The 26,381-nt window shown below is 36.8% G+C and overlaps 1 protein-coding gene across 1 annotated transcript in view; it reads right to left on the bottom strand.

Moving 5' to 3' along the window:
• Positions 1 to 26,381, bottom strand: part of MIB1 (MIB E3 ubiquitin protein ligase 1) — a 127,377-nt gene that overhangs the window by 90,102 nt on the left and 10,894 nt on the right. The window contains exons 2-6 of the mRNA XM_078435382.2: positions 15,046 to 15,217; positions 13,078 to 13,207; positions 10,798 to 10,902; positions 7,639 to 7,705; positions 5,652 to 5,856 (exon numbers count right to left, since the gene is read on the bottom strand). Coding sequence (XP_078291508.1) covers positions 5,652 to 5,856; positions 7,639 to 7,705; positions 10,798 to 10,902; positions 13,078 to 13,207; positions 15,046 to 15,217 — 679 coding nt within the window. The remainder of the gene's footprint in view (positions 1 to 5,651; positions 5,857 to 7,638; positions 7,706 to 10,797; positions 10,903 to 13,077; positions 13,208 to 15,045; positions 15,218 to 26,381) is intronic.

The following is a 26,381-nucleotide window of genomic DNA, read 5'->3' as shown; positions in this document are numbered from 1 at the left end:
GTGGGATGCTAATCCACCAAGACTGATGTCTTCATAAGAAAAGGAACAGATTTAGGAGATGTCATTCTCTGAGCATGCACAGAGAAAAGGCCATGGGAGAACATAGTGAGAAGGCAACCAACTATAAAAGCCAGGAAGTGGTCTCAACAGAAACCAACCCTAATGGAAACTTGAACTTGGACTTCCAGCCTCCAGAGCTGTAAGAAAATGAATTTCTGTTGTTTAAAAATCCTTTGTCCATATTTTAAATGGGTTAGTTGTCTTTTGTTGTTGAATTATAAGAGTTCTTTACATATTCGAGATACAAGTCCCAAGTCTGGCATATGATTTGCAAATATTTTCTCCCACTCAAAGTTTCCTTCAAAACACAATTTTTAATTTTGATGATGTCCAATTTATTCACTTTTTCTTTGGTCCTTCTGCCTTGGGGGTCGTATGTAAGAAACCACTATCTAATCCAAGGTCACACAGTCTTATATTTTAGGATTTAAAAGTACATTTCATCGGGGCACCTGGGTGGCTCAATGGTTAAGCACCCAACCTTGGCTCAGGTCATGATCTCGAAGTTCTTGAGTTCAAGCCCTGCAGCGGGCTCTGGGCTGACAGCTCAGAGCCTGGAGCCTGCTTTCGATTCTGTGTCTCCCTCTCTCTCTGCCCCTCCCCCACTTGTGCACGCTCACTCTTGCTCTCTCTCAAAAATAAATAAACATTAAAAATACATTTCATCGGAGCGCCTGGGTGGCTCAGTCGGTTAAGCGTCCGACGTCAGCTCAGGTCGTGATCTCACGGTCCGTGAGTTCGAGCCCCGCATCGAGCTCTGTGCTGACAGCTCAGAGCCTGGAGCCTGTTTCAGATTCTGTGTCTCCCTCTCTCTGACCCTCCCCCGTTCATGCTCTGTCTCTGTCTCAAAAATAAATAAATGTTAAAAAAAAAAAAATACATTTCATTGGGGCAGCTGGTTGGCTCAGTCAGTTAAGCATCCAACTCTTAATTTTGGCTCAGGTCATGATCTCATAATCGTGAGACCAAGCCCCACACTGGGTTCCGCACTGGGTGTGGAGCCTGCTTAAGATTTTCCCTCCCTCCCTCTCTCTCTCATTCCTGCCCCTCACCACTCACACTCTCTCTCAAAAAATAAAAAGGAAATAAAAAGTATATTTTCATAGGGTTATATCTACTATAGATAATGATTCCGCCAATGAACTTGGAAAAGTAAACTGAAAACCTTTGGGAATGGATTCACCATTCCAGATGTCAATGAGAACATTTGTGATTCATGGGAAAAGGTCAAAATATCAACAGTAACAGGAGTTTGGACGAAGTTGATTCGAATGTTTATGGATGACCCTGAGGGGTTCAAGACTTCAGTGGAGGAAGTAACTGCAGATTACTAGAATTAGGAGTGGACTAGAATTAAGAGTGGAGACTGAAGATATAACTCAATTACCATAACCCCATACTAAAACTTTTGAACAGATGAGGAGTTGCTTCTTACGGATGAGCAAAGAAAGTGGTTTCTTGAGAAGGAATTAATTCCAGGCAAAGATAGGGTGAAGACTGTTGAAATGAAAACAAGGATTTAGAATATTACATAAACTTGGTTGATAGAGCAGAGGTAGGTTGTCAGAAGACTGACTCCAGTTCTGTAAGAAGTTCTATTGTGAGTGAGTAAAATGCTATCCAACAGCACTGCATGCCACAGAGAAATCATTCATGAAAGGAAGAGTCAATCAATGCAGCAAACATCACTGTTGTCACCAGAAATTGGTGACACCCAACCACCACTCTGATCAGGCAGCAGCCATCAACATTAATGTTGGCAGTAAAAAGTTTTCAACTCGCAAAGAGCTCAGATTATAGTTAGCATTTTTGGACAATATTTATGGTATAACTGCACATTTAATAGACTACAGTATTGTGTAAACATAATTTTTATACACAATGGGAAACAAAAACTTCATTTGACTCTCCTTATTACAGAGGTCTGGACCGAACCTGCAATATCTCCAAGGTATGCCTATATATATTGTCAGCATCATTTACTGAAAAGACTATTCTTTCCCCATTGAACTATATTGAACCCTTGTCAAAAATTAAATGACTTTAAATGCAAGGGCTTATTCTCAGACTCTCAGTTCTGTTCCATTGATCTATACATCCATCTTATGTCAATAATAGTCTTGATTATGTCTTGATTACTACACCTTTATCATAAATTTTGAAATTAGGCAGTGTGAGTCCTCCCATTTTGTTTTTCTTTTTAAAATTGTTTTGGCTATTCTGGGTTACTTGAATTTCCATATGAACTATAGAAATAGATTGTCAATTTGTATAAAAAAGGTACTAGGGTTTTGATACAGATTGCATTAAATTTGTTGATTAGTTTGGGGAAAAACTGGCATCTGTTATAGGCTGAATTATGTCATCCAAAAAATATGTTGAACTCCTAATCCCCAATACCTCTGAATGGGACCATATTTAGAAACAGGGTCATTGGAGATTTAATCGAGTTAAAATGAAGTCATACTAGATTAGGGTGGGCCCTAAATTCAATGATTAGTGTCCTTATAAGAAGGTCATGTGAAATCAGCTTTGGTCATTTTCTCTGTAAAAGATTTTAGAATTATCATGAGCTCAATTAACTTACTTCTATGTTTTCTCAGGGTTCTTTCCTCATGGATGGTTAAGCTGCACCAAAATAAAATATTGGGCTGGAGGACTGATCATATGGCTCTCAGTCTCAAACAGTCGATTTGAATGCATTTAAAATAAAATGTGTACCCCCCCAAAAAAGGAGGCCACGTGAAGACACAGGGACACACAGACTCACAGAGGAGAAGGCCATGTGAAGACAGAGGCAGAGAAATGAATGATGCATCTACAAGCCAAGGAACACCAAGGATTGCCAACAACCACCAGAAGTTAAGAGAAGCATAGAACAGATTCTCCCTCAGAGCCTACACAAGGAACCAATCTCCCTAACACCTTGATTTTGGACTTCTAGCTTTCCAAAACTGTGAAAGAATAAAGTGCCATGGTTTGAGTCACCCAGTTTGTGGTAATTTGTTATGGCAACCCTAGGAAACTAATATACAATCTGAACAATATCAGATCTTCTGGGCCATAAATATGAGATGTCTTTCCATTTATTTAGGTCTTCCTTAATTTCCTTCAACAATGTTTTGTAGTCTTCAGTGTACAAGTCTTGCAATTCTTTTTTTTTTTTTTTTTAAGTAATCTATACATCCAACACAGGGCTCAAACTCATGACCCTGAGATCAAGAGCTGCATGCTCTACAAACTGAGCCAGCAAGGCTCCCCAAGTCTTGCACTTCTTGGGCTGAACTGATTCTTAGGTATTTTATTCTTTGTGATGCTACTGTAAATGAAACTTTTCTTAATTTCATTTCCAAATTGCTCATTGCTAGTAAAAAAAATACAATTGACTTTTCTACATTGATCTTGTATCTCTCAACTTTGCAGAACTCACTTATTAGTCCTAACAGTTTTCTGTGGATTCCTTAGGTTTTTCTATTCACAAGATCATGTCACCTATGAACAAAGATGGTTTAGCTCCTTTTCTCTTACTTCTTCCTTTTATTTCTTTTTCTTGCCTAATTGCCCTGGCTAGACCCTCTAGAACAATGCTGAATAAAAGTGGGGAGGGCAGACATTTTTATTTTGTTCCTGATTTTAGGGGAAAAGCATTCAGTCTCTCACCAGTTGGGTATGATGTTAGCTGTGGGTTTATTTTATTCATTGTGTGTGTGTGTGTGTGTGTGTGTGTGTGTGTGTGTGTGTATGAGAGGGAGAGAGAGAGAAAGAAAGAGAAGAGAGAGAAAGAGAGAGAGAGAGAGAGAGAGAGAGAGAGAGAGAGAGTGTGTGCGCACGCACAGGGAAGGAGGAGAAAGAGAAGGAGAGAGACAGAATCCTAAGCAGGCTCTGCACTGTTGGTGTGGACCCCAATGCAGGGCTTGAACTCACCAAGAGTTCAAGTGAACTCACACAAGATCATGACCTGAGCCAAAATCAAGAGCTGGATGCTTAGGGGCGCCTGGGTGGCTCAGTCGGTTAAGCGTCCTACTTCGGCTCAGGTCTTGATCTCACGGTCCCTGAGTTCGAGCCCCACGTCGGGTTCTGTGCTGACAGCTCAGAGCCTGGAGCCTGCTTCAGATTCTGTGTCTCCTCTCTCTCTGACCCTCCCCCGTTCATGCTCTGTCTCTCACTGTCTCAAAAATAAATAAACATTAAAAAAAAATTGTAAAATAAAAAAATAAAAAAAAGAAAGAGCTGGATGCTTAAATGACTGAGCCACCCAGGCACCCTAGGCTGTGGGTTTTCATAGATGTCCTTTACCAGCAAAGAACCCTTCCGTTACTACTTTATTTAGTGTTTTTATCATGAAAGGGACTTGGATTTTGTCAAACGCTATTTCTGTACCTCCTGGTATGACCACGTGTATCCTTAAGATTTGAACACAATTAGAGCTAATTCTATACACTGGGAAACAACTTAATGTTAATTTTCTTCATCCTATATATAACCCCTCCCCTAAGGAACCTCAACAAGTTTGTTTCTTTATGCATATATCAGTAACAAAGCTTTGACAATTGTTCAATTTGACTACTGCTTTTTCTTTAAAATACTATAAACGGGTGCATGGGTGATTCAGTGGGTGGGTTGAGCATCCAACTCTTGATTTCAGCTCAGGCCATGATCCCAGGGTCATGGGAATGAGCCCCATGTTGGGGTTCTTGGGATTCTCTCTCTCTCTCTCTCTCTCTCTCTCCGCCCCTCCCCTGCTCTGTCTTTCTCTCTCCCTCTGCCCTCTCCCCTGCTCATGCACATTCTCTCTCTGTAAAATAAAAAATAAATAATTTTTTTAAAAAATAAAATAAAATACTATAAACATGCCAGTAAATTGAATATACTTTAGCCCCTAAGAGCAAATAAATCAAAGGCTCCAAGAAACTCACAACCTAGATGTAAAATAAATAACTATTTTCATATATAACAGGAGACCTACACAGATGAATAGCATGTACATATACCAGGGATTGTGGAATAAGAGAGGAGGTTCCCAAAACACATAAGCTCAGTATTTACAGGATGCAGGAGTTAATCCAGGCAAAGAGGCAGAAAAGGAGAAAAGGGTATTCTGCATGGAAGAAGTAGTATGTGCAAAGGTAGACAGTGAAGAAATGCATGTAATTCTATGTTGCTAATAAGGACTGGTGTATTCACACGTCTGTGGCAAGAAAAAGCTATGGTACCAAGAGATGACTGGAGATATGGGCCAGAGTTCTAATTTTATTCTCATTCAGGGCAAACTGATATGGTCTATTATGAACAGAGAACTTTTTAGCTGTATTTGAACTAATACCAATACAATGTATTCTCCTCCTCCAGAAAAAAAAAAAGTGCACAGAACATTGTATAAGCATATTCATATAAATTCACATACATACCACACACACATTTATCATTTGTTCCGCTCCACTTTACCAACATATTCTGGATTTTTAGCTACTATTTTAAGAGCTAGCTTAAAGGAGTCTTTGATTATAGCACATTATTTGCTTTCTCTAAGGTTCTTTCTTCTATATACTAACTTTATTTGCCATTACTAAAAATCAAGAAATATCACCAACCTATTGCCACTTGGATACTGTACTACAATGTCATGATCTTCATCAATGCCACAAACAGTTCCAGTTGTAGTTAAAGTCTCAAACATGCCATCAGTCCATCCTCCATGACCGTGCTGCAAAGACTGTACAATTTCTAGGTCAAGATCTATATTCACCAGGTCACCAATCTGCAATCCACCAGGATTCCTGTTGCCATTCTGCTCACCTGTAATTGCAGAGGGAGTTGACAAAGGTAAAGGGAAACCACTGCAATAGCATGCACTGTATTATTTGTAAACAAGAGCAAGCTCTAGATATTTTAGTTTTAGTTACCCTCCAATTTTAAAATGTTTTGAGAATATATTGTAAGTATCAAATTCTGGAGCTAGAGAGCTTCAAAAATAAGAAGAAAAAAACCAATCAGACTCACAAATTGAAATAATGTGATGATTCATAACAACAACCGAACAATAACCCTATATCAAAGTACAAAGTTCTGGGTTTTTAAAATGTTCACTTTTCTGCCTGGATGACTTGTTGACTATTCCTGCAATAACTACAATTAGACAGTTATTGAGGTTCAGTAACAAACTACAGCCACCATAACCAGCTAGAGAACATGAAAGAGAATCTTAAAATTATTTTCTTCTCTGAAGTGCTTAGTACTATTTTTTACCAAATGGCCCTTTTGATTTTTTTTCCTAAAGAGCATCTTTAGATATTTAAAAGCCCATCCCCTATATTATTCTCAAAGCTAGGTCTGGGATAGGGGCACCTGGGTGGCTCAGTCAATTAAGTGTCTGACTCTTGATTTCGGCTCAGGTCATGATCTCACAATTCATGGGTTCCCACCCCGCATTGGGCTCCAAGCACTGACAGTGTGGAGCCTGCCTGGGAATCTGTCTCTCTCCCTCTCTCTGCCCCTCCCCTGCTCGCTCACTCGCAAAATAAATAAATTTTAAAATTAAAGAAAAAAAAAACCTAGCTCTGGGATAAAGGATTCATGATCATAAAACACTATGATGAGGGATCCAAAAAATATGTTGATTCTATACTTCTCTTGTGAAAGCAAGATCCAAAAGAAGGAAATTTCTGAAACATGGAAAAGGAATGATCTTGTCAAAATATAAGTACTTCTTCTACATTCCTTAAAAAAAAAAAAGAAAAAGAAAATCAGGGTATGCTGCAAAAAAATAACACTTTTTGGCCAGAAGGGAAATCAAATGATTTTAAAAAAGGAACACAGAGCTCACATGAAAAGGCAAACATTCACAGACTAAAACCTTAATCTGAATAATGTGGTAAATGTTTACTGTGGCCACAATAAAGAATCTATAAAATGAAGACAGTTTTGGTTTCCTTATCCCTTACTTTAATGGCACATGAAAAATTATATTTATTATATAACCTTAATCTTCAAACTATTTTTGTATTAAGAAGGCAATTTTAGGGGTGCCTGGGTGGCTCAGTCTGTTGAGCATCAGACTCTTGGTTTCAGCTTAGGTCATGATCTCATGGTTCGCGGATTAGAGGCCCAAGTCTGACTCCATGCTGACAGCTTGGAGCCTGCTTGGGATTCTCTCTTTCTCTCTTTCTCTCTCTCTCTCTCTATTTCTCTCACTCTCCCCCCTCCCGCCCTCAAATAAATAAAACCTTTTTTTTAAGGCAATTTTATAAAACTTCTAAGGAATTTATAAACACTAAATTGTCAGATTCTATTCTCAATATGTAAGACATACTGATAACCTAACAAAAAATTTTTCAACACTACGTTTATAACTAAAAGACAAAGTTTCAAATATGACATATAAATGGTATACCAATTTTTAAGACATGACAACCTTTTCAGTCTAAATAAATTGATAAAAAAGAACAAATGCTTTAAAAAACAAAATAAAACCCAAAAAGTATCCCTTAAATAACTTTTTTTTAAAGTCCCATTTAAAGATTTCTGATTACAAGAACCCTGACCTGCTAGTTAGTAATTTTCTCTAGTCTGCTGACTTACCTAGCACAGGGCAGTGATCTCTGTAGAAAGAACCTCCTTTGGCATCCTGGACACACTTGAGATCAGACTAAGAAGAAGAAAAGAAACCAGAAAAATCATGCTTGAAAACTTCAAGTATAGCTCAGTACCTAAAATAGGCAAAAATGTTCGTTCAGAACATACCCTCAACAAAAGTTAAGAGTAGCTCTAGGTTAACAGTAACACTAAACACTGCTTTCAAAAGCACTCATCAAAAATTAAAAGCCTGATCTCCAGATAGGCCATACTTTATTTACTTTTAGCTTTCCTTTAAAGTTCAAAATGAAAATGCCTAGATCTTCACCACTAAAATATTTTCAACACCACATACAGGCCCTCAACAAATACCTAGTATTTAAAATGTAACTAACACATTCTATTTTAAAAATACTTTTACAAAAAAGAACTCAATTCATTTACCCTTTTCAACCAATTTTACGACATATACAAGCCAGGTATTAACTCATTTAGTAAAGAAAAGTATCCAAAACTAAACAACCAGAAAAAAGAAAAGATAGGACCAAATTTAGTCTTTTGGTTCCCGGCCAGGTAATTTTCCATTTACATAAACTTTAGTCCTTACTTCATAAATTGATTAACTCAAGTTCCTTCCCACTTAGTTTTTATAAGAAAACATACTATTATTTAAATATCTGAATGGGGAGGCAGTGATATAATCAAAAGTACAGAAAACATGAACTTAGAAGAACCTTGGAAGTTACTAGGAAAATTTAGATTTAAAAGTATCTAATAGTTCCTAACACACACACACACACACACACACACACACACACACACACACACAGACTCTCTTTTACAGCCTCCTTTCCCACCAGAGCATCACATTTAGCTCAGTCTCAGCCAAAGAGACATGGGTCAAATTATTTTAATGTGATACTTTAACCCAGCAATCCCATTTCTAAGAATCTATCCTAAAGAAATATATCCATAAATGTGCAAAGATATGTCTAAGGATGTTTACTGAAACAATGCTTACAACAATTAAAAAAAAAAAAAAATCTTGCAATAATTTTAAAAAATGGAGGTACCACCAACAGAAACCTTATTAAATAATGGCATAATCATACAGAGAAGTACTACTCAGCTATCAAAAAGGATCAATCTACATATATACTACTCATTAAATACCTCTGCACATACATCCTGTAAGGCTTCATCTGAAGCAAGTTAATAATCAGTCAGAATTCCCAGAAAAATCCACAATTTAAAAACAGGAGAAGGCATAAAAATACTAATAATACTAATACTAATGAAAAACTGATAACTAATACAATATACAAGTATTAAAATTGGTAAATGAAGTATTTGCTTAGAGTCCACATTGCTGGCTTTTAAAAATAAATGGAATAGGGGCGCCTGGGTGGCGCAGTCGGTTAAGCGTCCGACTTCAGCCAGGTCACGATCTCGCGGTCCGTGAGTTCGAGCCCCGCGTCAGGCTCTGGGCTGATGGCTCGGAGCCTGGAGCCTGTTTCCGATTCTGTGTCTCCCTCTCTCTCTGCCCCTCCCCCGTTCATGCTCTGTCTCTCTCTGTCCCAAAAAAAATAAATAAAAAACGTTGAAAAAAAAATTTACAAAAAATAAATAAATAAATAAATAAATAAATAAATAAATAAATGGAATAAATTAAAGGCAAACAGACAGTGGGATATTTTTCCCCTCCTACCAAGGGCATATAAGAGTTGGGAAAAAATCCAATTTAAATTCTTTGAGGAGGAATGTATTCAAGATGGAAAAGATATGATAGGCATTAATGTTTTGGCATTAATATATTTAGTTGTACTTCATAAATTAAATAGCCGAGGTCAACATTTAAACAGTTTTCCAGGAAATGCAGAAATACAGGGCAATCCATTGCCCTATTCTCCTAAACACTTAAGTAATTTAAAGGTAATTTAAGTAATTTAAAGTGCTTCTAAGTCAATCATTTTCAATTACCAATACTACTCTTTAAAAAAGGAGGGGTGCCTGGGTGGCTCAGTCGGTTAAGTGCCTGACTTGATTTCAGCTCAAGTCTTGATCTCAGGGTCATGAGTTCAAGCCCTGCATTAGGCCCCACGCTGGACTTGGAGCCTACTTAAAAATAAATAAATAAATAAATAAATAACCAGAATAAAAATTTTTAAAATAAAAATAGAGGGGGAAAATCTCTTTAAAAACAACTTTAACATCTACTGTAATTTATACTTTTATTAGCTACTAGAGCCAGAATACAAACATCCCATTAAAACCTCATTAAAATACTACACTATGTGTCCATGCCAAGGAGCAGCCTTACAGATGATTCTAAATTTTTTTGAGATCGATTTTAATAAATAAGCCCCTAACTTGGATTCATAAGGGATCAGCTCTACACAATCAATATATAGTAAGTTACCCAAATATTCACTGAGGGCAAAATCGTATTTACTATTTTTTTCTTTCCTTTTTTTTTTTTTTTAATTTAAATTTTAGTTAACAAACAGTGCAAAATTGGTGTCTGGAGTAGAATTCAGTGATTTATCACTTTCATACAATACCTAGTGCTCATCACAAGTGCCCTCCTTAATGACCATCACCCATTTATCCCATCCCCCTACTCATCTTCCTCTATCAACCCTCGGTTTGCTCTCTATTGTTAAGAGTCTCTTATGGTTTGTTTCCCTCTCTTCTCTTTCCACTTCCCGCCCCCCACTTTATGCTCTTCTGTTTCATTTCTTAAATCCACATATGAGTTACATCACATGGTATCTGCCTTTCTCTGATTGACTTGTTTCTCTGAGCATTAAACATTCTAGCTGTATCCACTTTTTTGCAAATGGCAAGATTTTATTCTTTTTGATGGCTGAGTGATATTCCATTGTGTATATATGTGTGTGTGTGTATACACACCACATCTTTATCCATTCATTAGTCGATGGACAAGTGGGCATATTTACTATTACATAGTTTAAGCAAGTGTACTAAAAATGTAGTTTTATTAAATCCTCACTTTACAGATTTTTCTCCTGTTGCATATTCATAATTCAGATGGCTATATTCTGACAAAAGCATATGACAAAAAAAAAATACAATAAGGGCTATTTTTATTTTCCTTCTTTCATCTATCCAATATTTTTATCTTTTGTGATTCTTACTACTCACCATGCCCTCAAAGCCAACTCTGTAAAGGTTCTTAGCACCATTATCCCAGAGAACATATGCCGCACTATGTGGGCTTGATGCGCTCCAGTCCTGGATTTCCGTTACCTAAGGGAATTGTTGCAGAAAACAATTTTTAAAAGGGGAGGGGAGAAGTTAGTTCAGTTAATTATATTTAAAATCTTAAATACCATTTCAGCTATCATCCTCTATAACAGGATCATGAAAAATACTATTTTGTCAACTAGGTCAATTCTAACATATAACTGAATTATAATTAGAGACATTTTTCCAGGAATTATAAGGTAATTCCAAAAATCATTGTAGAAATACTGAATTGGGAGGCTTGGTGATTATAGTAACAGATCATCAGAAAATACACAATTCAATATAAAATGTTAGATTTATATTCTTAAAGGGTTCCTTTTAAGAACAGTGTATTATTTTAAATCCATTATTCCTTACAAAATTTAAAATCTTTGGCCAGATCCTCAGAATGATTCAAGATAAACCGGCTCTCTAGGGGCACCTGGGTGGCTCAGTCGGTTAAGCATCTGACTTCGGCTCAGGTCATGATCTCGTGGTTTGTGAGTTCAAGCCCTGCATCGGGCTCTGTGCTGACAGCTCGGAGCCTGAATCCTGCTTCAGATTCTGTGTCTCCCTCTCTCTCTGCCCCTCCCCCACTCATGCTTGCTCCTGCTCTCTCTCTCTCTCTCTCTCTCTCAAAACTAAACATTAAAAAAAATTTTTTTAAAGGGAGTTTTCAGGGGCACCTGGGTGGCTCAGTCGGTTGAGCGTCCGACTTCGGCTCAGGTCATGATCTCACAGTCCGTGAGTTCGAGCCCCACGTCGGGCTCTGTGCTGACAGCTCAGAGCCTGGAGCCTGTTTCAGATTCTGTGTCTCCCTCTCTCTCTGACCCTCCCCCGTTCATGCTCTCTCTCTGTCTCAAAAATAAATAAATGTTAAAAAAAAATTAAAAAAAAAAAAAAAAAGAGAATTTTCAGATGACCAAGACTTTTAAGTTTATTTATTTATTTATTTATTTATTTTGAGAGAGAGTGAGCATCTCTCTCTCACACACACACACACACACACACACACGAGCAAGGGAAGGGCAGAGAGAGAGAGAGGGGGACAGAGAATCTCAAGCAGGATCCACACTGTCAGTGCAGAGCCTCTTGCCGGGCTCAAGCCCACAAACCGTGAAATCATGACATGAGCCAAAATCAAGAGTTCCGACGCTCTTAAGAACAGAGCCATCCAGGTGCTCCAATGACAAAGACTTTAAAATCATCATTCACCAATGCTAAAAACAATTTTTTCAAGAAGGTAACAGTAGAATGAACGGATAGTGACTGACATCTAAGTCTCATACGTGAAATGTTACTCATTTCAGTACATCTAGCATCACACCAAACAATACATGTTCAAGATTAGTTGACTGACTGAATCAATGAATGAATAATCAGCAAAAGCAACATAAAATCCAAAATAAATGAAACCAACAACCCACTTACCCCAATATCTCTGGCTATCCCACCCCAATTAAACAGGCTATACAAAATTCTGCTCAGAATAACTGCTATAATTTGATTCCTGGACGATTTACCTGAGAATGGCAACAGAGTTAAGTATACTGGATAACAAAAGTAGCTGCCTAGAAACAGGCCTTCAAGGGAATGAAATATAAAACAAGTAAATTCAAGTGAAATGTTAGTAACAAGAATGTCAAAAGCATGACATACTGTTTAAGAAGGACTGGCCCAAACAGGATCCTCAGAAAAGCATTCTGGGCAACAAAATGGCAATATGAAGCCTAAAAGTGGAAAGGTAAAATCTACCCAACAACCTTCTCCATGAATGTCAATATTTACAACCGAGCAGGAACAATCTTTTTTCTTCCGGGAAAAAAAAGAAATGAGGATTTTAAAAAACTGTTAGTGGGGCGCCTGGGTGGCGCAGTCGGTTAAGCGTCCGACTTCAGCCAGGTCACGATCTCGCGGTCCGTGAGTTCGAGCCCCGCGTCAGGCTCTGGGCTGATGGCTCGGAGCCTGGAGCCTGTTTCCGATTCTGTGTCTCCCTCTCTCTCTGCCCCTCCCCCGTTCATGCTCTGTCTCTCTCTGTCCCAAAAATAAATAAAAAACGTTGAAAAAAAAAAAAAAATTAAAAAACTGTTAGTGACACAGGAAAAAATGGGCCAAGAAATTCAATTATAATAATAAAAATCTTCTGAACATACAATATTCTAGAATAACATGATGAATTAATAAAAAAAGTTTCACCTTTCCCCTACGTCCATTTCCTCCATCCTGATCTTCCCACTGCCAGTCCACTCCTCGTACCACTCTGGCACCTGCAAAGATCCCTCTGGCTGTAATCTTCTTAGATTTTCTACGAGACTCTAACAGAACCCTAAAAATAAAATTATTTTTAAGTTATACAGAAATAGGTTTAAAAAAAATAGAAATAGGTTAACAGCAATTTATTTTTAAAAATAAAATTATAAAAAAAGGTTACTTTAAAGATATAAAAGATTTTTCTCTGTTCTAGTTAATACTTAATAGCATGATACATAAATACCTTTACATTCCACAGGTCATGATGATGATGACAGTAGTTAGTATAGTAATAATATCTAATATTTACTGAGCTTTTACCATAAGTGTAAAAGTCTGTTACACTCCTTAAGAGAAAGGTATTGTTATTTTATCCATTTCACAAATGAGGAAATAGAGTCCCAAAGAGGTAAGTGATTTACCCAAGGTCACAAAAGCTAAATAGTAATGGAATCAACATATGAATCCAGTCCAACCACTTCAGAGTATCACTATTTCCTTCACCACTTAAGAAGAGACAAATTCAAATCTCTAAATCCATCAGGAAAGTAACCTAAATTAAGGCCAAAGAAAGACAACAAACACCACAACAATGACAAATGCCAACTGGCACTTGACCCCACGCTCAGAAAGACAACAGGGAGTGGCAGGGACTTCGGTGAACTGAAGACCATGATTTGTCTAAAGGGTGCAGATGGTACTCTGCTTCAGCCAACTGTTGCTGACCAGAGTTAAATGAATAAATGCAGGCCCACTGCTGACATTAGGGGTTAGGGGTTAGGGGTTAGGGGTTAGGGGTTAGGGGTTAGGGATTTGGGTGTGTGTGTGTGTGTGTGTATGTGTGTGTGTATGTGTGTGTTCAAAAATTTAGAGCACAGTATGGACCAAGTAAAATACATCTGTGGCCTGGATTTGACCTGACACTAACTTGCCTCCAAAGTATTGAATCCTTACAGCGGACTACAGGCCTTGAAAAAATTCTATACTCAAACAATCTGGACCAGCTTGGCTCTCCAAGACCATCTATCCCTTATTCTTCTATATCCTTCTTATTCATAAAATCAAAAAGGTTTGGGGTTTCTCTTTTGTTTTTCTACTTTTATCTCATTATTCTACTTATTTTTACAATGCCTTTATTGTACCCTAACTTTAAAAATTATAAACAAAAGTCAAAAATAAACAACTTGTTCAAAACCACTCAGTTAATAAATAGCAGGCCCAGGATTTGAACTGGGACAGGCTAATACCCAAATCCATTTTTCTACTACTGCTGCCTCCCTATGACTGGCTAGATTCTTGCCCCTATACACTATTCACATCTATGTAAGAAGACTCAATCACCTGAAATTCTGTACCACTTCGTGATATTCCTCTCTCTCTTTGCTAAAACACTTTAATGCTAATAATCTCTACATACAGTCCACAACATCACATGATAATCATGTTGGTCAAATAATCCCTTAGTTTATGAACTCCTTAAGAATACTGTGTCTTCGTTTTCTTCAAATTCACACAAGCACAGTAGCTGCCACAAGTCTTAATAAATGCCTGTTGACTCAATCAATGGGCCCTAGTGTTCTTTTGGTAGCGATTAACAGAATAGAACGCACAGTGAGAAGAAAATAATCAGCCTTCTGGGCTGCCCTTGCATTTCCAAATATTGAGGGGTGCCAAGCCTCCATGCTAGAGATGAACAGCCCAGATTACCTTGGAAAAACATGTACAGCTCCATCTTCACAGAGCTCTTTTCTCACTATATGGCAGGCCTGCTCCACAACTAGCCTGTTATCTCCTACCTCTGGTACTAAACCAGCTGTCAGACACTATTTTTAAATCCTACTTTTAAGGCTCAATAGTATAAAAAGTTGAATACAAACAAGGAATTGCAACTGAAGAAAAAACTGTTTACCCTACCGCTCACTTCCTGGTGTAGTAATTCTATAAAAGCGATGTCTTAAATGATGTTTATCTCCATGATAACAAACAGTGCACAAATCATAATTTGTACATTCTGCACATTTCCATCGAATGCCAATGATTGGTTGCTGGCGGCAGGTATCACACATGGTTCCATCATGCTTGATGCCTATTAAAACACAGATACATGGTTACATTAACTGCAAGTATTATTCACTTGAATACTGCTCCCTGGGGGAAAAATAAGAACGGAGCATTTTACAAAGTTTCTCAATAAAGTAGGAAATAATATTTTAAATATACCACATATGTTTTCAAGACAACATATTTCAAGTATTTTAATCAGTACAAATTATAGACTACACATTTTCTATCACTTCTTTCTTCATTAGTAAGAGCACTTCTCAGTAGCACATTCTATGCTGTCAAACTGAAACTTAGGTTCAATCTAGTGACAGAAAGAAGAATCATTTACCACCAAGATGTTTCAGACTTCAAACATTCAGATTCTTTTCAGGAATTTCAACCTACTCTCCACGCAAACAATTACTCCAAAAGAAGAAACAAGTCTATCCCCATGATTCACAGAGACAAACTATCAATTAACTTAAGCATTTATCCCTAGGCATTGACAAGCTCCCCACCCCAAACAAACTTCAGAAAACCATTACCAAGTAAATTTCCCAGTTTAAAAGGAAACAACATACTATAATTGAGTTTGCTGTTTGTTTTCCTTACAGAACAAGAAGTAATAAACCCTAGAAAAAGGAAATAAGCACTTGGCAATATGACCTCTACTAAAAATGTTCACATGAATGACACAGACGTTAGAACTATGAAAGGTACCACTATAAAGTAGTGAAAATAACTAACATTTGAGAGTAACAAGACTGGGGATAATGTTCCTTTACTATTCTGTTATTCTTAGATCACTTGATAAGTAAGTTAAAACTAGAAGCTTTTTAAACAATGTGTGGCCTGTGAACATCAGTGTCACTACTTTACAGTAGGAATGGTCAGGCCCAACACTGAACAGCAAGGGCTGTATTGTCCATTGAACGCGGACACTCTTCAAGATTCGAGTTCTGGCTTTCACTAGCTATCTTTGTGCCCTTGAAAAAGTCATTTTAACTGAAGTATTTACATATAAAATTATAGTATTTATTTCAAAATAATGGGGGGGTAGGGAAGTAATGTGGGGTTTAGATGAAACAAGAGCACTCATGTTGAAATTGGGTAACAGGAGGAGGTTCATTATCTAATTCTCTATTTTGTGAAGTTTAGAAATTTCCCAAAATTAAATAAAAGGAGTCACTTTAGTTCTCAGAACTTCAGCTCCCTTTGGAGGAGGCATTATGTTTTTTAATGGTTAAGGATGTTCTAAGAATCAAATAAGAATGTGCTGTAGATGCAAGAATTAGAGCACAAAAGTAGTAAAGTTAAAACTAAACTCCAGAAGAACATACTATTGCTGCTTCCTGATAAGGGGGGGAAAACCCGTATAATTCATTTTCTATATTCACGTTTAAAGTCCCATAAGGTAACCAGATTCTAAATAAAGAGCCAAACCAGAAGATAAACCTGTGCCTGAGGTGAGATGGTTAATAAAGAACGGGTGGGAGGAAGAACAGAAGGAAGCTGGGATGCCTCATGAACTACAAAAGAACATGACACCCAATACCAAGTATGTTTGGTGTGCAATCCTTCCACAATCTCCTGCTACCCAAATGCTTGACTGCAGGGACAGGCAAGACAGCAGACATCAGTACCTTTTGATTCATTCAGTAACTATTTTACTGCTACTGCGGACAGGCCCTCTGCTGCTTTCAAATAGCACTCTAGGTGTAGTACGGAGAAGAGAATGGAAGAAAATTAAAGTGGCTAAAGAAAAGGAGTCAAATTATAAGAAGTTTCCACAACAGTTGAGAAGAAAGTAATAGTTTAAGTAGGGATAAAGCTAGTAGAATTGGAGAGAAAATGGAAGCCAGAAGAGGTTTAGGACTTGGTGGCTGCAGGTTAGAAAACAAAAGATGTAAAAAGTAACTGAAAAAAGTATAAATGAGATCATTCAAAAGAAAACAAATAGGTAAGAGATATTTAGGAACAAACAGTGCAATAAACTGAAATTTAGAACTGTTCTACTTAAAAAAGAGAGAGAGAGAACCATGAACAAAAAAATAAATAAGCACATACTAATCTAAAATTGTAAGTCCAGGGGCGCCTGGGTGGCTCAGTCGGTTAAGCGGCCGACTTCGGCTCAGGTCATGATCTCGCGGTCCATGAGTTCGAGCCCCGCATCAGGCTCTGGGCTGATGGCTCAGAGCCTGGAGCCTGTTTCAGATTCTGTGTCTCCCTCTCTCTCTCTCTCTGACCCTCCTGCGTTCATGCTCTGTCTCTCTCTGTCTCAAAAATAAATAAACGTTAAAAAAAAAAAAATTTAAAATTGTAAGTCCAGGCCTCCATTGATAGACACTCATCTAAGAAACAAAATGAAAAAAGAATCAGGACAAGTTTCCTGAAAGTGGTGGATAATGGACCTTTCAAAAGAAGAAAGAAGAAAATCTCAGAAGAGCACAATGTGTGTTCAACAAACCAGGAGCAATTTCATTTTTTTTGGCAGGAATCTGAAATACTGTCAGAGACAGAGAAAAATTATAGTCAGGCTGGGAAATAACCACATAAGACATGATTTCTGATTTGCAGACTTAAATTGTTGCATTAATGGTAAAAACAAGGGTATGTGATTTAAGAAACTAGTTCTCTAACTTATTAGCTAGGTAATGTTCAGAATTAATTTAAACTACTCTGGGATCAATATTCTCATCTATAAGTTGAGAAAATACTTCCTTTCATAGGTGTTATGAGCTGAATGTGTTCTCCACCCCCAAAAATTCATGTATTGAAGCCCTAACCCTCAAGATGCTGATATTTGGAGATAAAGTCTATAGGAGATAAGTAGGTTTAGAAGAGGAAATGAGGGTGGGGTCTCCACAATGAGATCAGTGTCCTTAAAAGAAGAGAAAAGAGGCTAAGAGGTCTCCTTCTGCTGTATTAGGACACAGCCAGAAGGCAGCAAGCCAGGAAGACAGTCCCCAACGGGTACTGAAATTAGCCAGCACCTGGATCTTGGACTGCCCAACCAATAAATAAATTCCTGTTGTTAAACAACCTACTCTGTGGTAGTTTGCTATTGCAGCCCAAGCAGACAAAAACAATAATGGAAAGGGTCCTTGTGAAGCTAAAGTGATAAACAGAGGTAAAAACACTGAAAGATTTTAAAGCAAATTGCAAATAAAAAGAATTATACTGCAGTTAATTTTTTTTTTAATTTTTTTTTTTTTAACGTTTATTCATTTTTGAGACAGAGAGAGCATGAACGGGGGAGGGTCAGAGAGAGGGAGACACAGAATCTGAAGCAGGCTCCAGGCTCTGAGCTGTCAGCACAGAGCCCAACACGGGGCTCGAACTCACGGACCGTGAGCTCATGACCTGAGCTGAAGTCGGCCACTTAACCGACTGAGCCACCCAGGCGCCCCTACACTGCACTTAATTTAATCTTAATATAGATTTGTTAAATGTACTATTTATCTATTTAAATAATTTGGTGATCAAAATCATCATATATCCCAAGCAAATTTGGCAACTTATGCAGAAAATCAAAGAACTTTTAGGGGCACCTGGGCAGCTCAGTCGGCTGAGCGTCCGACTCTTAATTTCGGCTCAGGTCATGATCCCAGTATGTTGTGAGATCCCAGTATGTTGTCAGGCTCTGGGCTGAGTATGGAGCCTGCTTAAGACTGTGTCTCTGGGGGCGCCTGGGTGGCTCGGTCGGTTGGGCGTCCGACTTCGGCTCAGGTCAGGATCTCACGGTCCGTGGGTTCGAGCCCCGCGTCAGGCTCTGTGCTGACTGCTCAGAGCCTGGAGCCTGTTTCAGATTCTGTGTCTCCCTCTCTCTCTGCCCCTCCCCTGTTCATGCTCTGTCTCTCTCTGTCTCAAAAATAAATAAACGTTAAAAAAAAAAAATTAAAAAAAAAAAAGACTGTGTCTCTGTATCTCTCTCTCTCTCAAAAAACAAAACAAAACAAAAAACTTTTAAATTCTCAATTTCCCAGAGACTACACATACGAAACATTCAATTATTCACACATGGAGCCTGCTTAAGATTCTCTCTCTCTCCTGCCCTTCCCCTGCTCATGCAAGTGAATGCTCTCTCAAAAAAAAGTTACATCCAAAGATACTAAGTTGTTTGTAAATACAAACAAAACCTAACCTATGTCAAAAACAGGGACTATGTATAAACTATGATAATCTATAAAGTGAAATTCTATGCAGTTATTAAACCATGTTGTAGAAGAAATATTACTGATATGGGAAAATACATTTTTTTAAAAACCCATTATTATTTTATAAAACAGTTTGCAAAGAACTGCAATATACCATCACAAAATACATAAAATACACACGTACAGAAAAACTAGAAAGATAGTCCCCAAAATGTACTGGTGGATTTACCCTTTGTGGGTTTCCAAATTTTCTATGCTGAGTGTGTATTAATTCTTTTAGCTAAGTGAATAGGGGCATTTAATATGAGAATATCACCAGAGATGTTGATGTATGTCACCTATAATTAAAAACTAAAAATAAAAACATGATATTTATAGCAAATATTTACAGAAACCAACTTTCATATAGTTACTAGAGTAATAGAGTATGTAACTGCTACTTAGAAGTTTTTATTTCTCATAACCCTTATACTGAGCTATTTTATGCTTATGTAAAGAAAACATACTTCATATGTACACTCCTCACTGGCACATGCCCACAGTCACAGTCTGATCTGTCTTACCACAGGAAAGCACCGTGCCAAAACAACATAATCAATATCAAATGTCATACTTGCCTACTCAATGGTGAAGCTTCTGAACAGGTCTAATATAGGTGTCCTATGTCATCACAGAAAGTAAAATGCATTAAACTAATCAGAATCCACTATGCATTTAGAGGTTTATCCTTAACTATACAGCTCTTCAAATGAGAGTTGATGAAAGAAAGGCATAGGGAAAAAGTATCCCAACTTCCCCATCTGATCAAAAAAAGAAAAGTCCAGTTTTTAGCTATTCTCCTACTGATATATTTTTCATCTCTAAGTTCATTTTCCACAAAGCACAATGATAACATTCATGAGCTCATAATCTAAGTATAGGCTTTCTTTAAAAGGACCCATTTAAACACACAATGATAACTGGTAAAAAAAAAAAAAAAAAAACAAAAAACAAAAAACCTACAATTCATGGTTTTAAAGAATACTTCAGGAAAACCATTAATGCACACAAAAGCACATCCAAATCCTTTTTGGTTCCCACAGTTCAAATGCCAACAAAGCTACTGAACAGCTGTGAAACAGACTAAGCCTGAGAATTGGAGAAAGTAAACAAAGCAGCCCACTCCACCATCAAAATGCACACTACAGAATTTTTAATGAGAATACAATTAATTAACCTTAGAACAAAAGCTGATATTTAGAGAAAACACAAAACAGGAGACCAACATTTTACTGATCTCTTACTTCAGCAGCTTTTTGTTTCCCCTTACTTTATCCACCCAATTCATTCCCATCTAAAACATTCCCTTCCAGTATAAACCTTCTTAGCCTTGGCAAGTGTTATTCCTTAAAATGTTCATTTCATAAAACTTAATTCCCTAACTAAACCTATTAGTCGTTTTTCTCCTTCCTATACAATATCATATTACCCTAGAGACTTAATGCTCTTTTCCTTTGCTACGCTTTATGAAGACATCTGCCACCGTTAAATGAACCACCTGATGATAGCTTTTGACTCATTCTACCAATACTCAAATGACCATCTGCTCTACATTTTAATGGCAGCTCGCCTAAATTCAAAAACTTAGGGAATTTACATAGCCTTAAGCTTTTTGTTAGAAAATTTTATGAGAGCAATAAAACATGCTAGTCAAGATCAATGACCACAGTTCTTAAGAGAGCCAATGAAAACAGCTCAAAATCACAAAGCACTGATTTGTTTAAATAAAATGTTAAATTTCTAGTTAGAAAAAAGTGACCAAGAGAACTAGAATTCTCACTACAAACAATTCACTCTACAAAACACTTCAACATGGAAGAATATCTAAATTATCATTTTGTATAATAGCAAAGGAAAAAAGTAAACAATATAACTATTCATTAACAAGAGAATAGAAACATATATTAAGTATACAATGGAATACCTAAAATTAATGTTCCTCATACGATTCAATATGAATGAATCCTTCAACCATAATGCTGAATTTTTTAATTATACAATACAAAATGTTACAAATAAAGTACTATATTTGCTTACATAAAAACACAGCACAAATGTTAAGAAAAAGAACATGGAAATGATAACAAATTTCTAGATAATGGTTACCTTAGAAAAGGAGGGAAGGGAATGAAAATTGGACAGAAGTATACAGGATGTTTCAAATATATTAGTAATGTTTTGTTTCTAGATAGGTTCACAAGTATTTATTACTCATTAATCTACCTGGATATCTTATATATTAAGTGATAAATTTTAAAACAATTTTAAAATTAAAAAGATCCTAATAAGACTAAAATGGTACCTAGTTAACCCTCTAAATTTGTTCCCTAATTGAAAGATTTCACCTAACATAAAAAAGTATTTACAAATCATTAACCATTATTTAAATGTAATTACTTATTGTGGCATAACTGTTTGTTGATGTCATTTAACCAGTCAAGAAATCCTATTTCTGAGTTAAGGATTCATTCAACTTTAACCCCAAATCAATGTGACAAAAACATTACAGAGATTAAAGAGGGCTAGCCACTTACAGTATGCATCCTATTCTCCCTGAAACTTTAAACTACTTAGTGGTTTAGAAATTGTCTCAACAATAATTAAAATTCCTAATGAGGGTAAGGCCTTTGTGACCTGCCAGCTGGTTGCTGTATTCTACATTCCTTTCTCTTGAGAAATACTAAATTAATGAAAATAAGATTGTTATTATTAATAATACTAGCCACTGTTTATTACCACATCAAGCTAATGAGACTTACACACATTTTAGTTTAACCTTCCCAACCATACTAAAAGGCAGGCATCATGATCCCCATTTATAAACGAAGATATTTAGGCTCAGAAGTAACCTATGTGAAGTCACACAACATTAGCAAGTGCCAGGCTCAAATTCAAACCTAGGTGGGTGTGAGTACAAAGCTTGGCCCTCTTAAGCTCTTCACTCCACCAGGGTTTTTTCTCCATCTGATCTTATTTAAATAATTACATATCTAGAGCATCATGTTCCCCATTTAACCCACTAGATTCAAAATACTATAAGTTATCAAAAACCTATTCTAATATTCAAATAAATCTTAAAGAGATACACTTTAAAAATTGAGATTACTTTTTAATTTCACCAATGTAGTAGAGTGAAACATCACTACTTCCAACCAACTCTTGGTACACACTAAGAAAATGTCCTTGAAGGCATTTCACCCAAAATCTCCCACTTCTTCGTCGTATCTTTCTGTTGGACAAGTTCTTCTCTCATCTATTTTTGCATCCTCTACTACTCTACTGTATTACAAGTTTGCATAATAAAATTACAATCATGCCCCAGACAGTCCAAAGAAAAGAAACAAGTTATCAAATTAGGCATACAATTGGGAATTTTAGTAGTATGTTTGTTATTTTTAAGCACTTGTTGCATAGAGGTAGAATGTGAATGAAGTCAAACAAAATTAAGAATTTTATCACTTTTTCTCCTGCTAACTGGTAAAAATTCACTATTTCATTTTAGAAGCAAAACATCTCTGCCTGTGTACCTTGACCTACTCCAACTTCATTTTACAAGTGAAGAACTAAGGCTCAAAAAGACTAATGTTATAAAGTTGAAAAAAATAAAGAGGTAAGACTGACAAACCCAGATTTGAATCTCCACCATGAACTTATTACTTGTGAAATCCTGGGCAAGTTAGTTCATTTCTCATAGCCTATTTTCTCATCAGTAAAATAAAGGCTATCAAATAATATTTTTTCAGGATTAAATGAAATAAAGTTTATAAAACACTTAGCACAGTGCCTGACACATGACTGGAGCTCATGAAATGTTAGTCCACTCCCTAGTTAACAGTCTCACTTGATAAAATATAGAATGAACAAATACCTTAATTTCCCTACTAAGCTAGAGCATTTTCCAATACTGTATGAAAAGAGACTGGAAAAGGGGGTGAACAAAACACCATAATGTTAGCTATGGCAATTCTAAGCTGTTATGATTATCATTAGCCCTGCAAAACCTTTAAATATCAAATAATGACCTTTTTTTTAAAATATAAAAACATTTCTATCCCATTGTTTGTCTTTTTAGAAACAAAATTATCATCAAGAAGATAAATATAGGGATGCCTGGGTGGCTCAGTCAGTTAAGTGTCCAACTTCAGCTCCGGTCATGATCTCACAGTTTGTCAGTTTGACCCCACATCAGGCTCTGTGCTGACAGCTCAGACAGAGCCTGGAGCCTGCTTCGGATTCTGTGCCTCCCTCTCTCTCTCTGTCCCTTCCCTGCTTGCATGCTCTCTGTCTCCCTCTCAAAAATGAACATTAAAAAAAGAAGAAGATAAATCTACCCTGGAAAAAAATCAAATACTCATATCATGAGTATGTTTACAGAATATAAACTAATTCTAACCAAAGCAACTATCTACAAAGGGAAATACGCTTAAAAAAAAAAATACTCCGAAGCAACAAATGAATGTCTGGTCTATCTGCTGTGTTCCCCTACCTCCTGAACTAATTTAAATCCCCAAGATCTTAGTTGTGTTCTATAAATTCACTTATAAGCAAGCTGTATAGAATTCAGAACCCATTTTCTTTCCCAAACAAAGTTTTAAATGTACCAGACTATTTCACAAGAACCTGTTTACACAGAACTATGGGCATACAAAGGTAAAAACTGTTAATTAAAATTGATAAAAACTCTCAACAAAGTGGGTTTAGAGGGAATACATCTCAACACAATAAAGGCCACATATGATAAACCCATAGCTAACATCATACTCAATGGTGAAAAGCTGAATGCTTTTCCTCTAAGATCAGGAACAAGACAAAAATCTACTCTTTCCAGTTTTATTCAACACAGTACTGAAAGTCATAGCTGGAGCAATCAGACAAGAAAAAGACATAAAAGGCACCAACACTGGTAATGAAGAAGTACAACAGTCATTATTTGCAGATGTCATACCATTTATAGAAAACCTTAATGATACCACCAAAAAACTATTAGGATAATAAATGAATTCAGTAAAATTGCAGGATGCAAAATTAATATACAGAAACCTATTATACTAATAATACTAATAATGAAGTAGTAGAAAGATAAATTAAGAAAGCAATCCCATTTACAATTGTATCAAAAGGAATGAAATACCTGCAAATAAATTTAATCAAGGAGGTGAAAGACCTCTACTGTGAAAACTGTAAGATATTGATGAAAGAAACTGAAAATGATAGAAACAAATGGAAAGAAATACCATGCTCATAGACTGGAAGAATGAATATTGTTAAAATGTCTATACTACCCAAAGTAATCGACAGATTTAATGTAATCCTTAACCAAAATACCAACAGCATTTTTCAGAGGTAGAACAAATAATCCTAAAATCTGTATGGAACCACAGAAGATCCCAGATAGCCAGAGCAATCTTGAGAAAGAAGAAACAAAACTACGAGTATCACAATCCCAGACTTCAAGCCACACTACAAAGTTATAGTAATCAAAACAATATAGTACTGGTATGAAAACAGACAAGATCGATGGAACATAATAGAAAATCAAGAAATAAACCCCCTCTTATATGGTCAATTAATCTACTACAAAAGACACCAAGAATATACAACAGAGAAAAGAAAAAGTCTCTTGAATAAATGGTGCTAGGAAAACTGAACAGCTACATGCAAAAGAATGAAACTGGACAACTTTCTTACACCATACATGAAAATAAATTCAAACTAGATTAAAAATCTAAATATAAGACCCCAAACCATTAGAATTTGTGGAAGAAAACGCAACATTTTTCTGTATTTGTCTCCTCAGGCAAAGGAAACATAAGCAAAAATAAACCATTGGTACTATATCACACTAAATAAAAGGCTTTTACAGCAAAGAAAACCATCAACAAAATGAAAAGGCAACCTATGAATGAGAGAAGATATTTGCAAATGATACATCCAGTAAAGGGTTAATATCCAAACTATATAAAAAATACATCAAACTTAACATCAAAACAATACAATAAAAAAATAGGCAGAGGACCTAAATAGACATTTTTCAAAAGAAGGCATACAGATGGCCAACAGACACATGAAAAGATGCTCAGCATCACTAATCATCCAGAAATGCAAATCAAAACAACAATCACACCAGTCAGAACGGCTAGTACCGAAAAGATAGGAAATAACAAGTGCTGGCAAGGATGTGATGAAAAGGGACTCTCATGCACTGTTGGTGGGAATGTAAGCTGGTGCAACCAGAATGGAAAACAGTATGGAGGTTCCTCAAAAAATTAAAACTAGAATTACCATATGATCCAGTAATTCCACTGTTGGGTATTACCCAAAGATGGCTCCTGGATGGCTCAGTAGGTTAAGCATCCAATTCTTGGTTTCAGCTCAATCACGATCTCATGTTTTGTGGGTTTGAGACCTGCATCAGGTTCTCCACTGGCAGCATGCAGCCAGCCTCGGATTCTCTCTCTCTCTCCCTCTCTGTCCCTCCCTGACTCGCGCTGTGTCTCTCTCAAAATGAATAAACTTAAAAAAAAATTATTTGGGGCACCTGGGTGGCTCAGTCAGTTAAGCATCTGACTTCGGCTCAGGTCATGATCTTGTGGTTTGTGAGTTCAAGCCCCCTGTCCGGCTTTGCGCTGACAGCTCAAAGCCTTGAACCCAGTTCAGATTCTGTGCCTCCCTCTCCCTCTGCCCCTCACCCGCTCATGCTCTGTCTCTCTCTCTCCTGCAAAAATAAACATTAAAAAACTAAATAAAGTTATTTTAAAAAGAAAAATGAAAACACTTACTAATACAAAAAGATACATGCACCCTTATTTTTACTGCAGCACTATTTACAATAGCTAATATATAGAAGCAACCTACACGTCTAATGATAGATGAATGGATAAACGTGATGTGGTAGACATGTACAATGGAAAACTACTAGGCCATAAAAAAAAATAAAGTCGCCATTCACAACAACATGGATGGATCTAGAGGGTATTATGCCGAGTAAAATAAGTCAGACCAAAAAAAGAC

The sequence above is a fragment of the Panthera onca genome, chromosome D3 (genome assembly GCF_046562875.1).
Source record: "Panthera onca isolate mPanOnc1 chromosome D3, mPanOnc1 haplotype 2, whole genome shotgun sequence".
Taxonomy (NCBI): Eukaryota; Metazoa; Chordata; class Mammalia; order Carnivora; family Felidae; genus Panthera; species Panthera onca.
The sequence above is the reverse complement of the archived record's forward strand: the minus strand, read 5'-3'. Positions and strand labels throughout refer to the sequence as shown.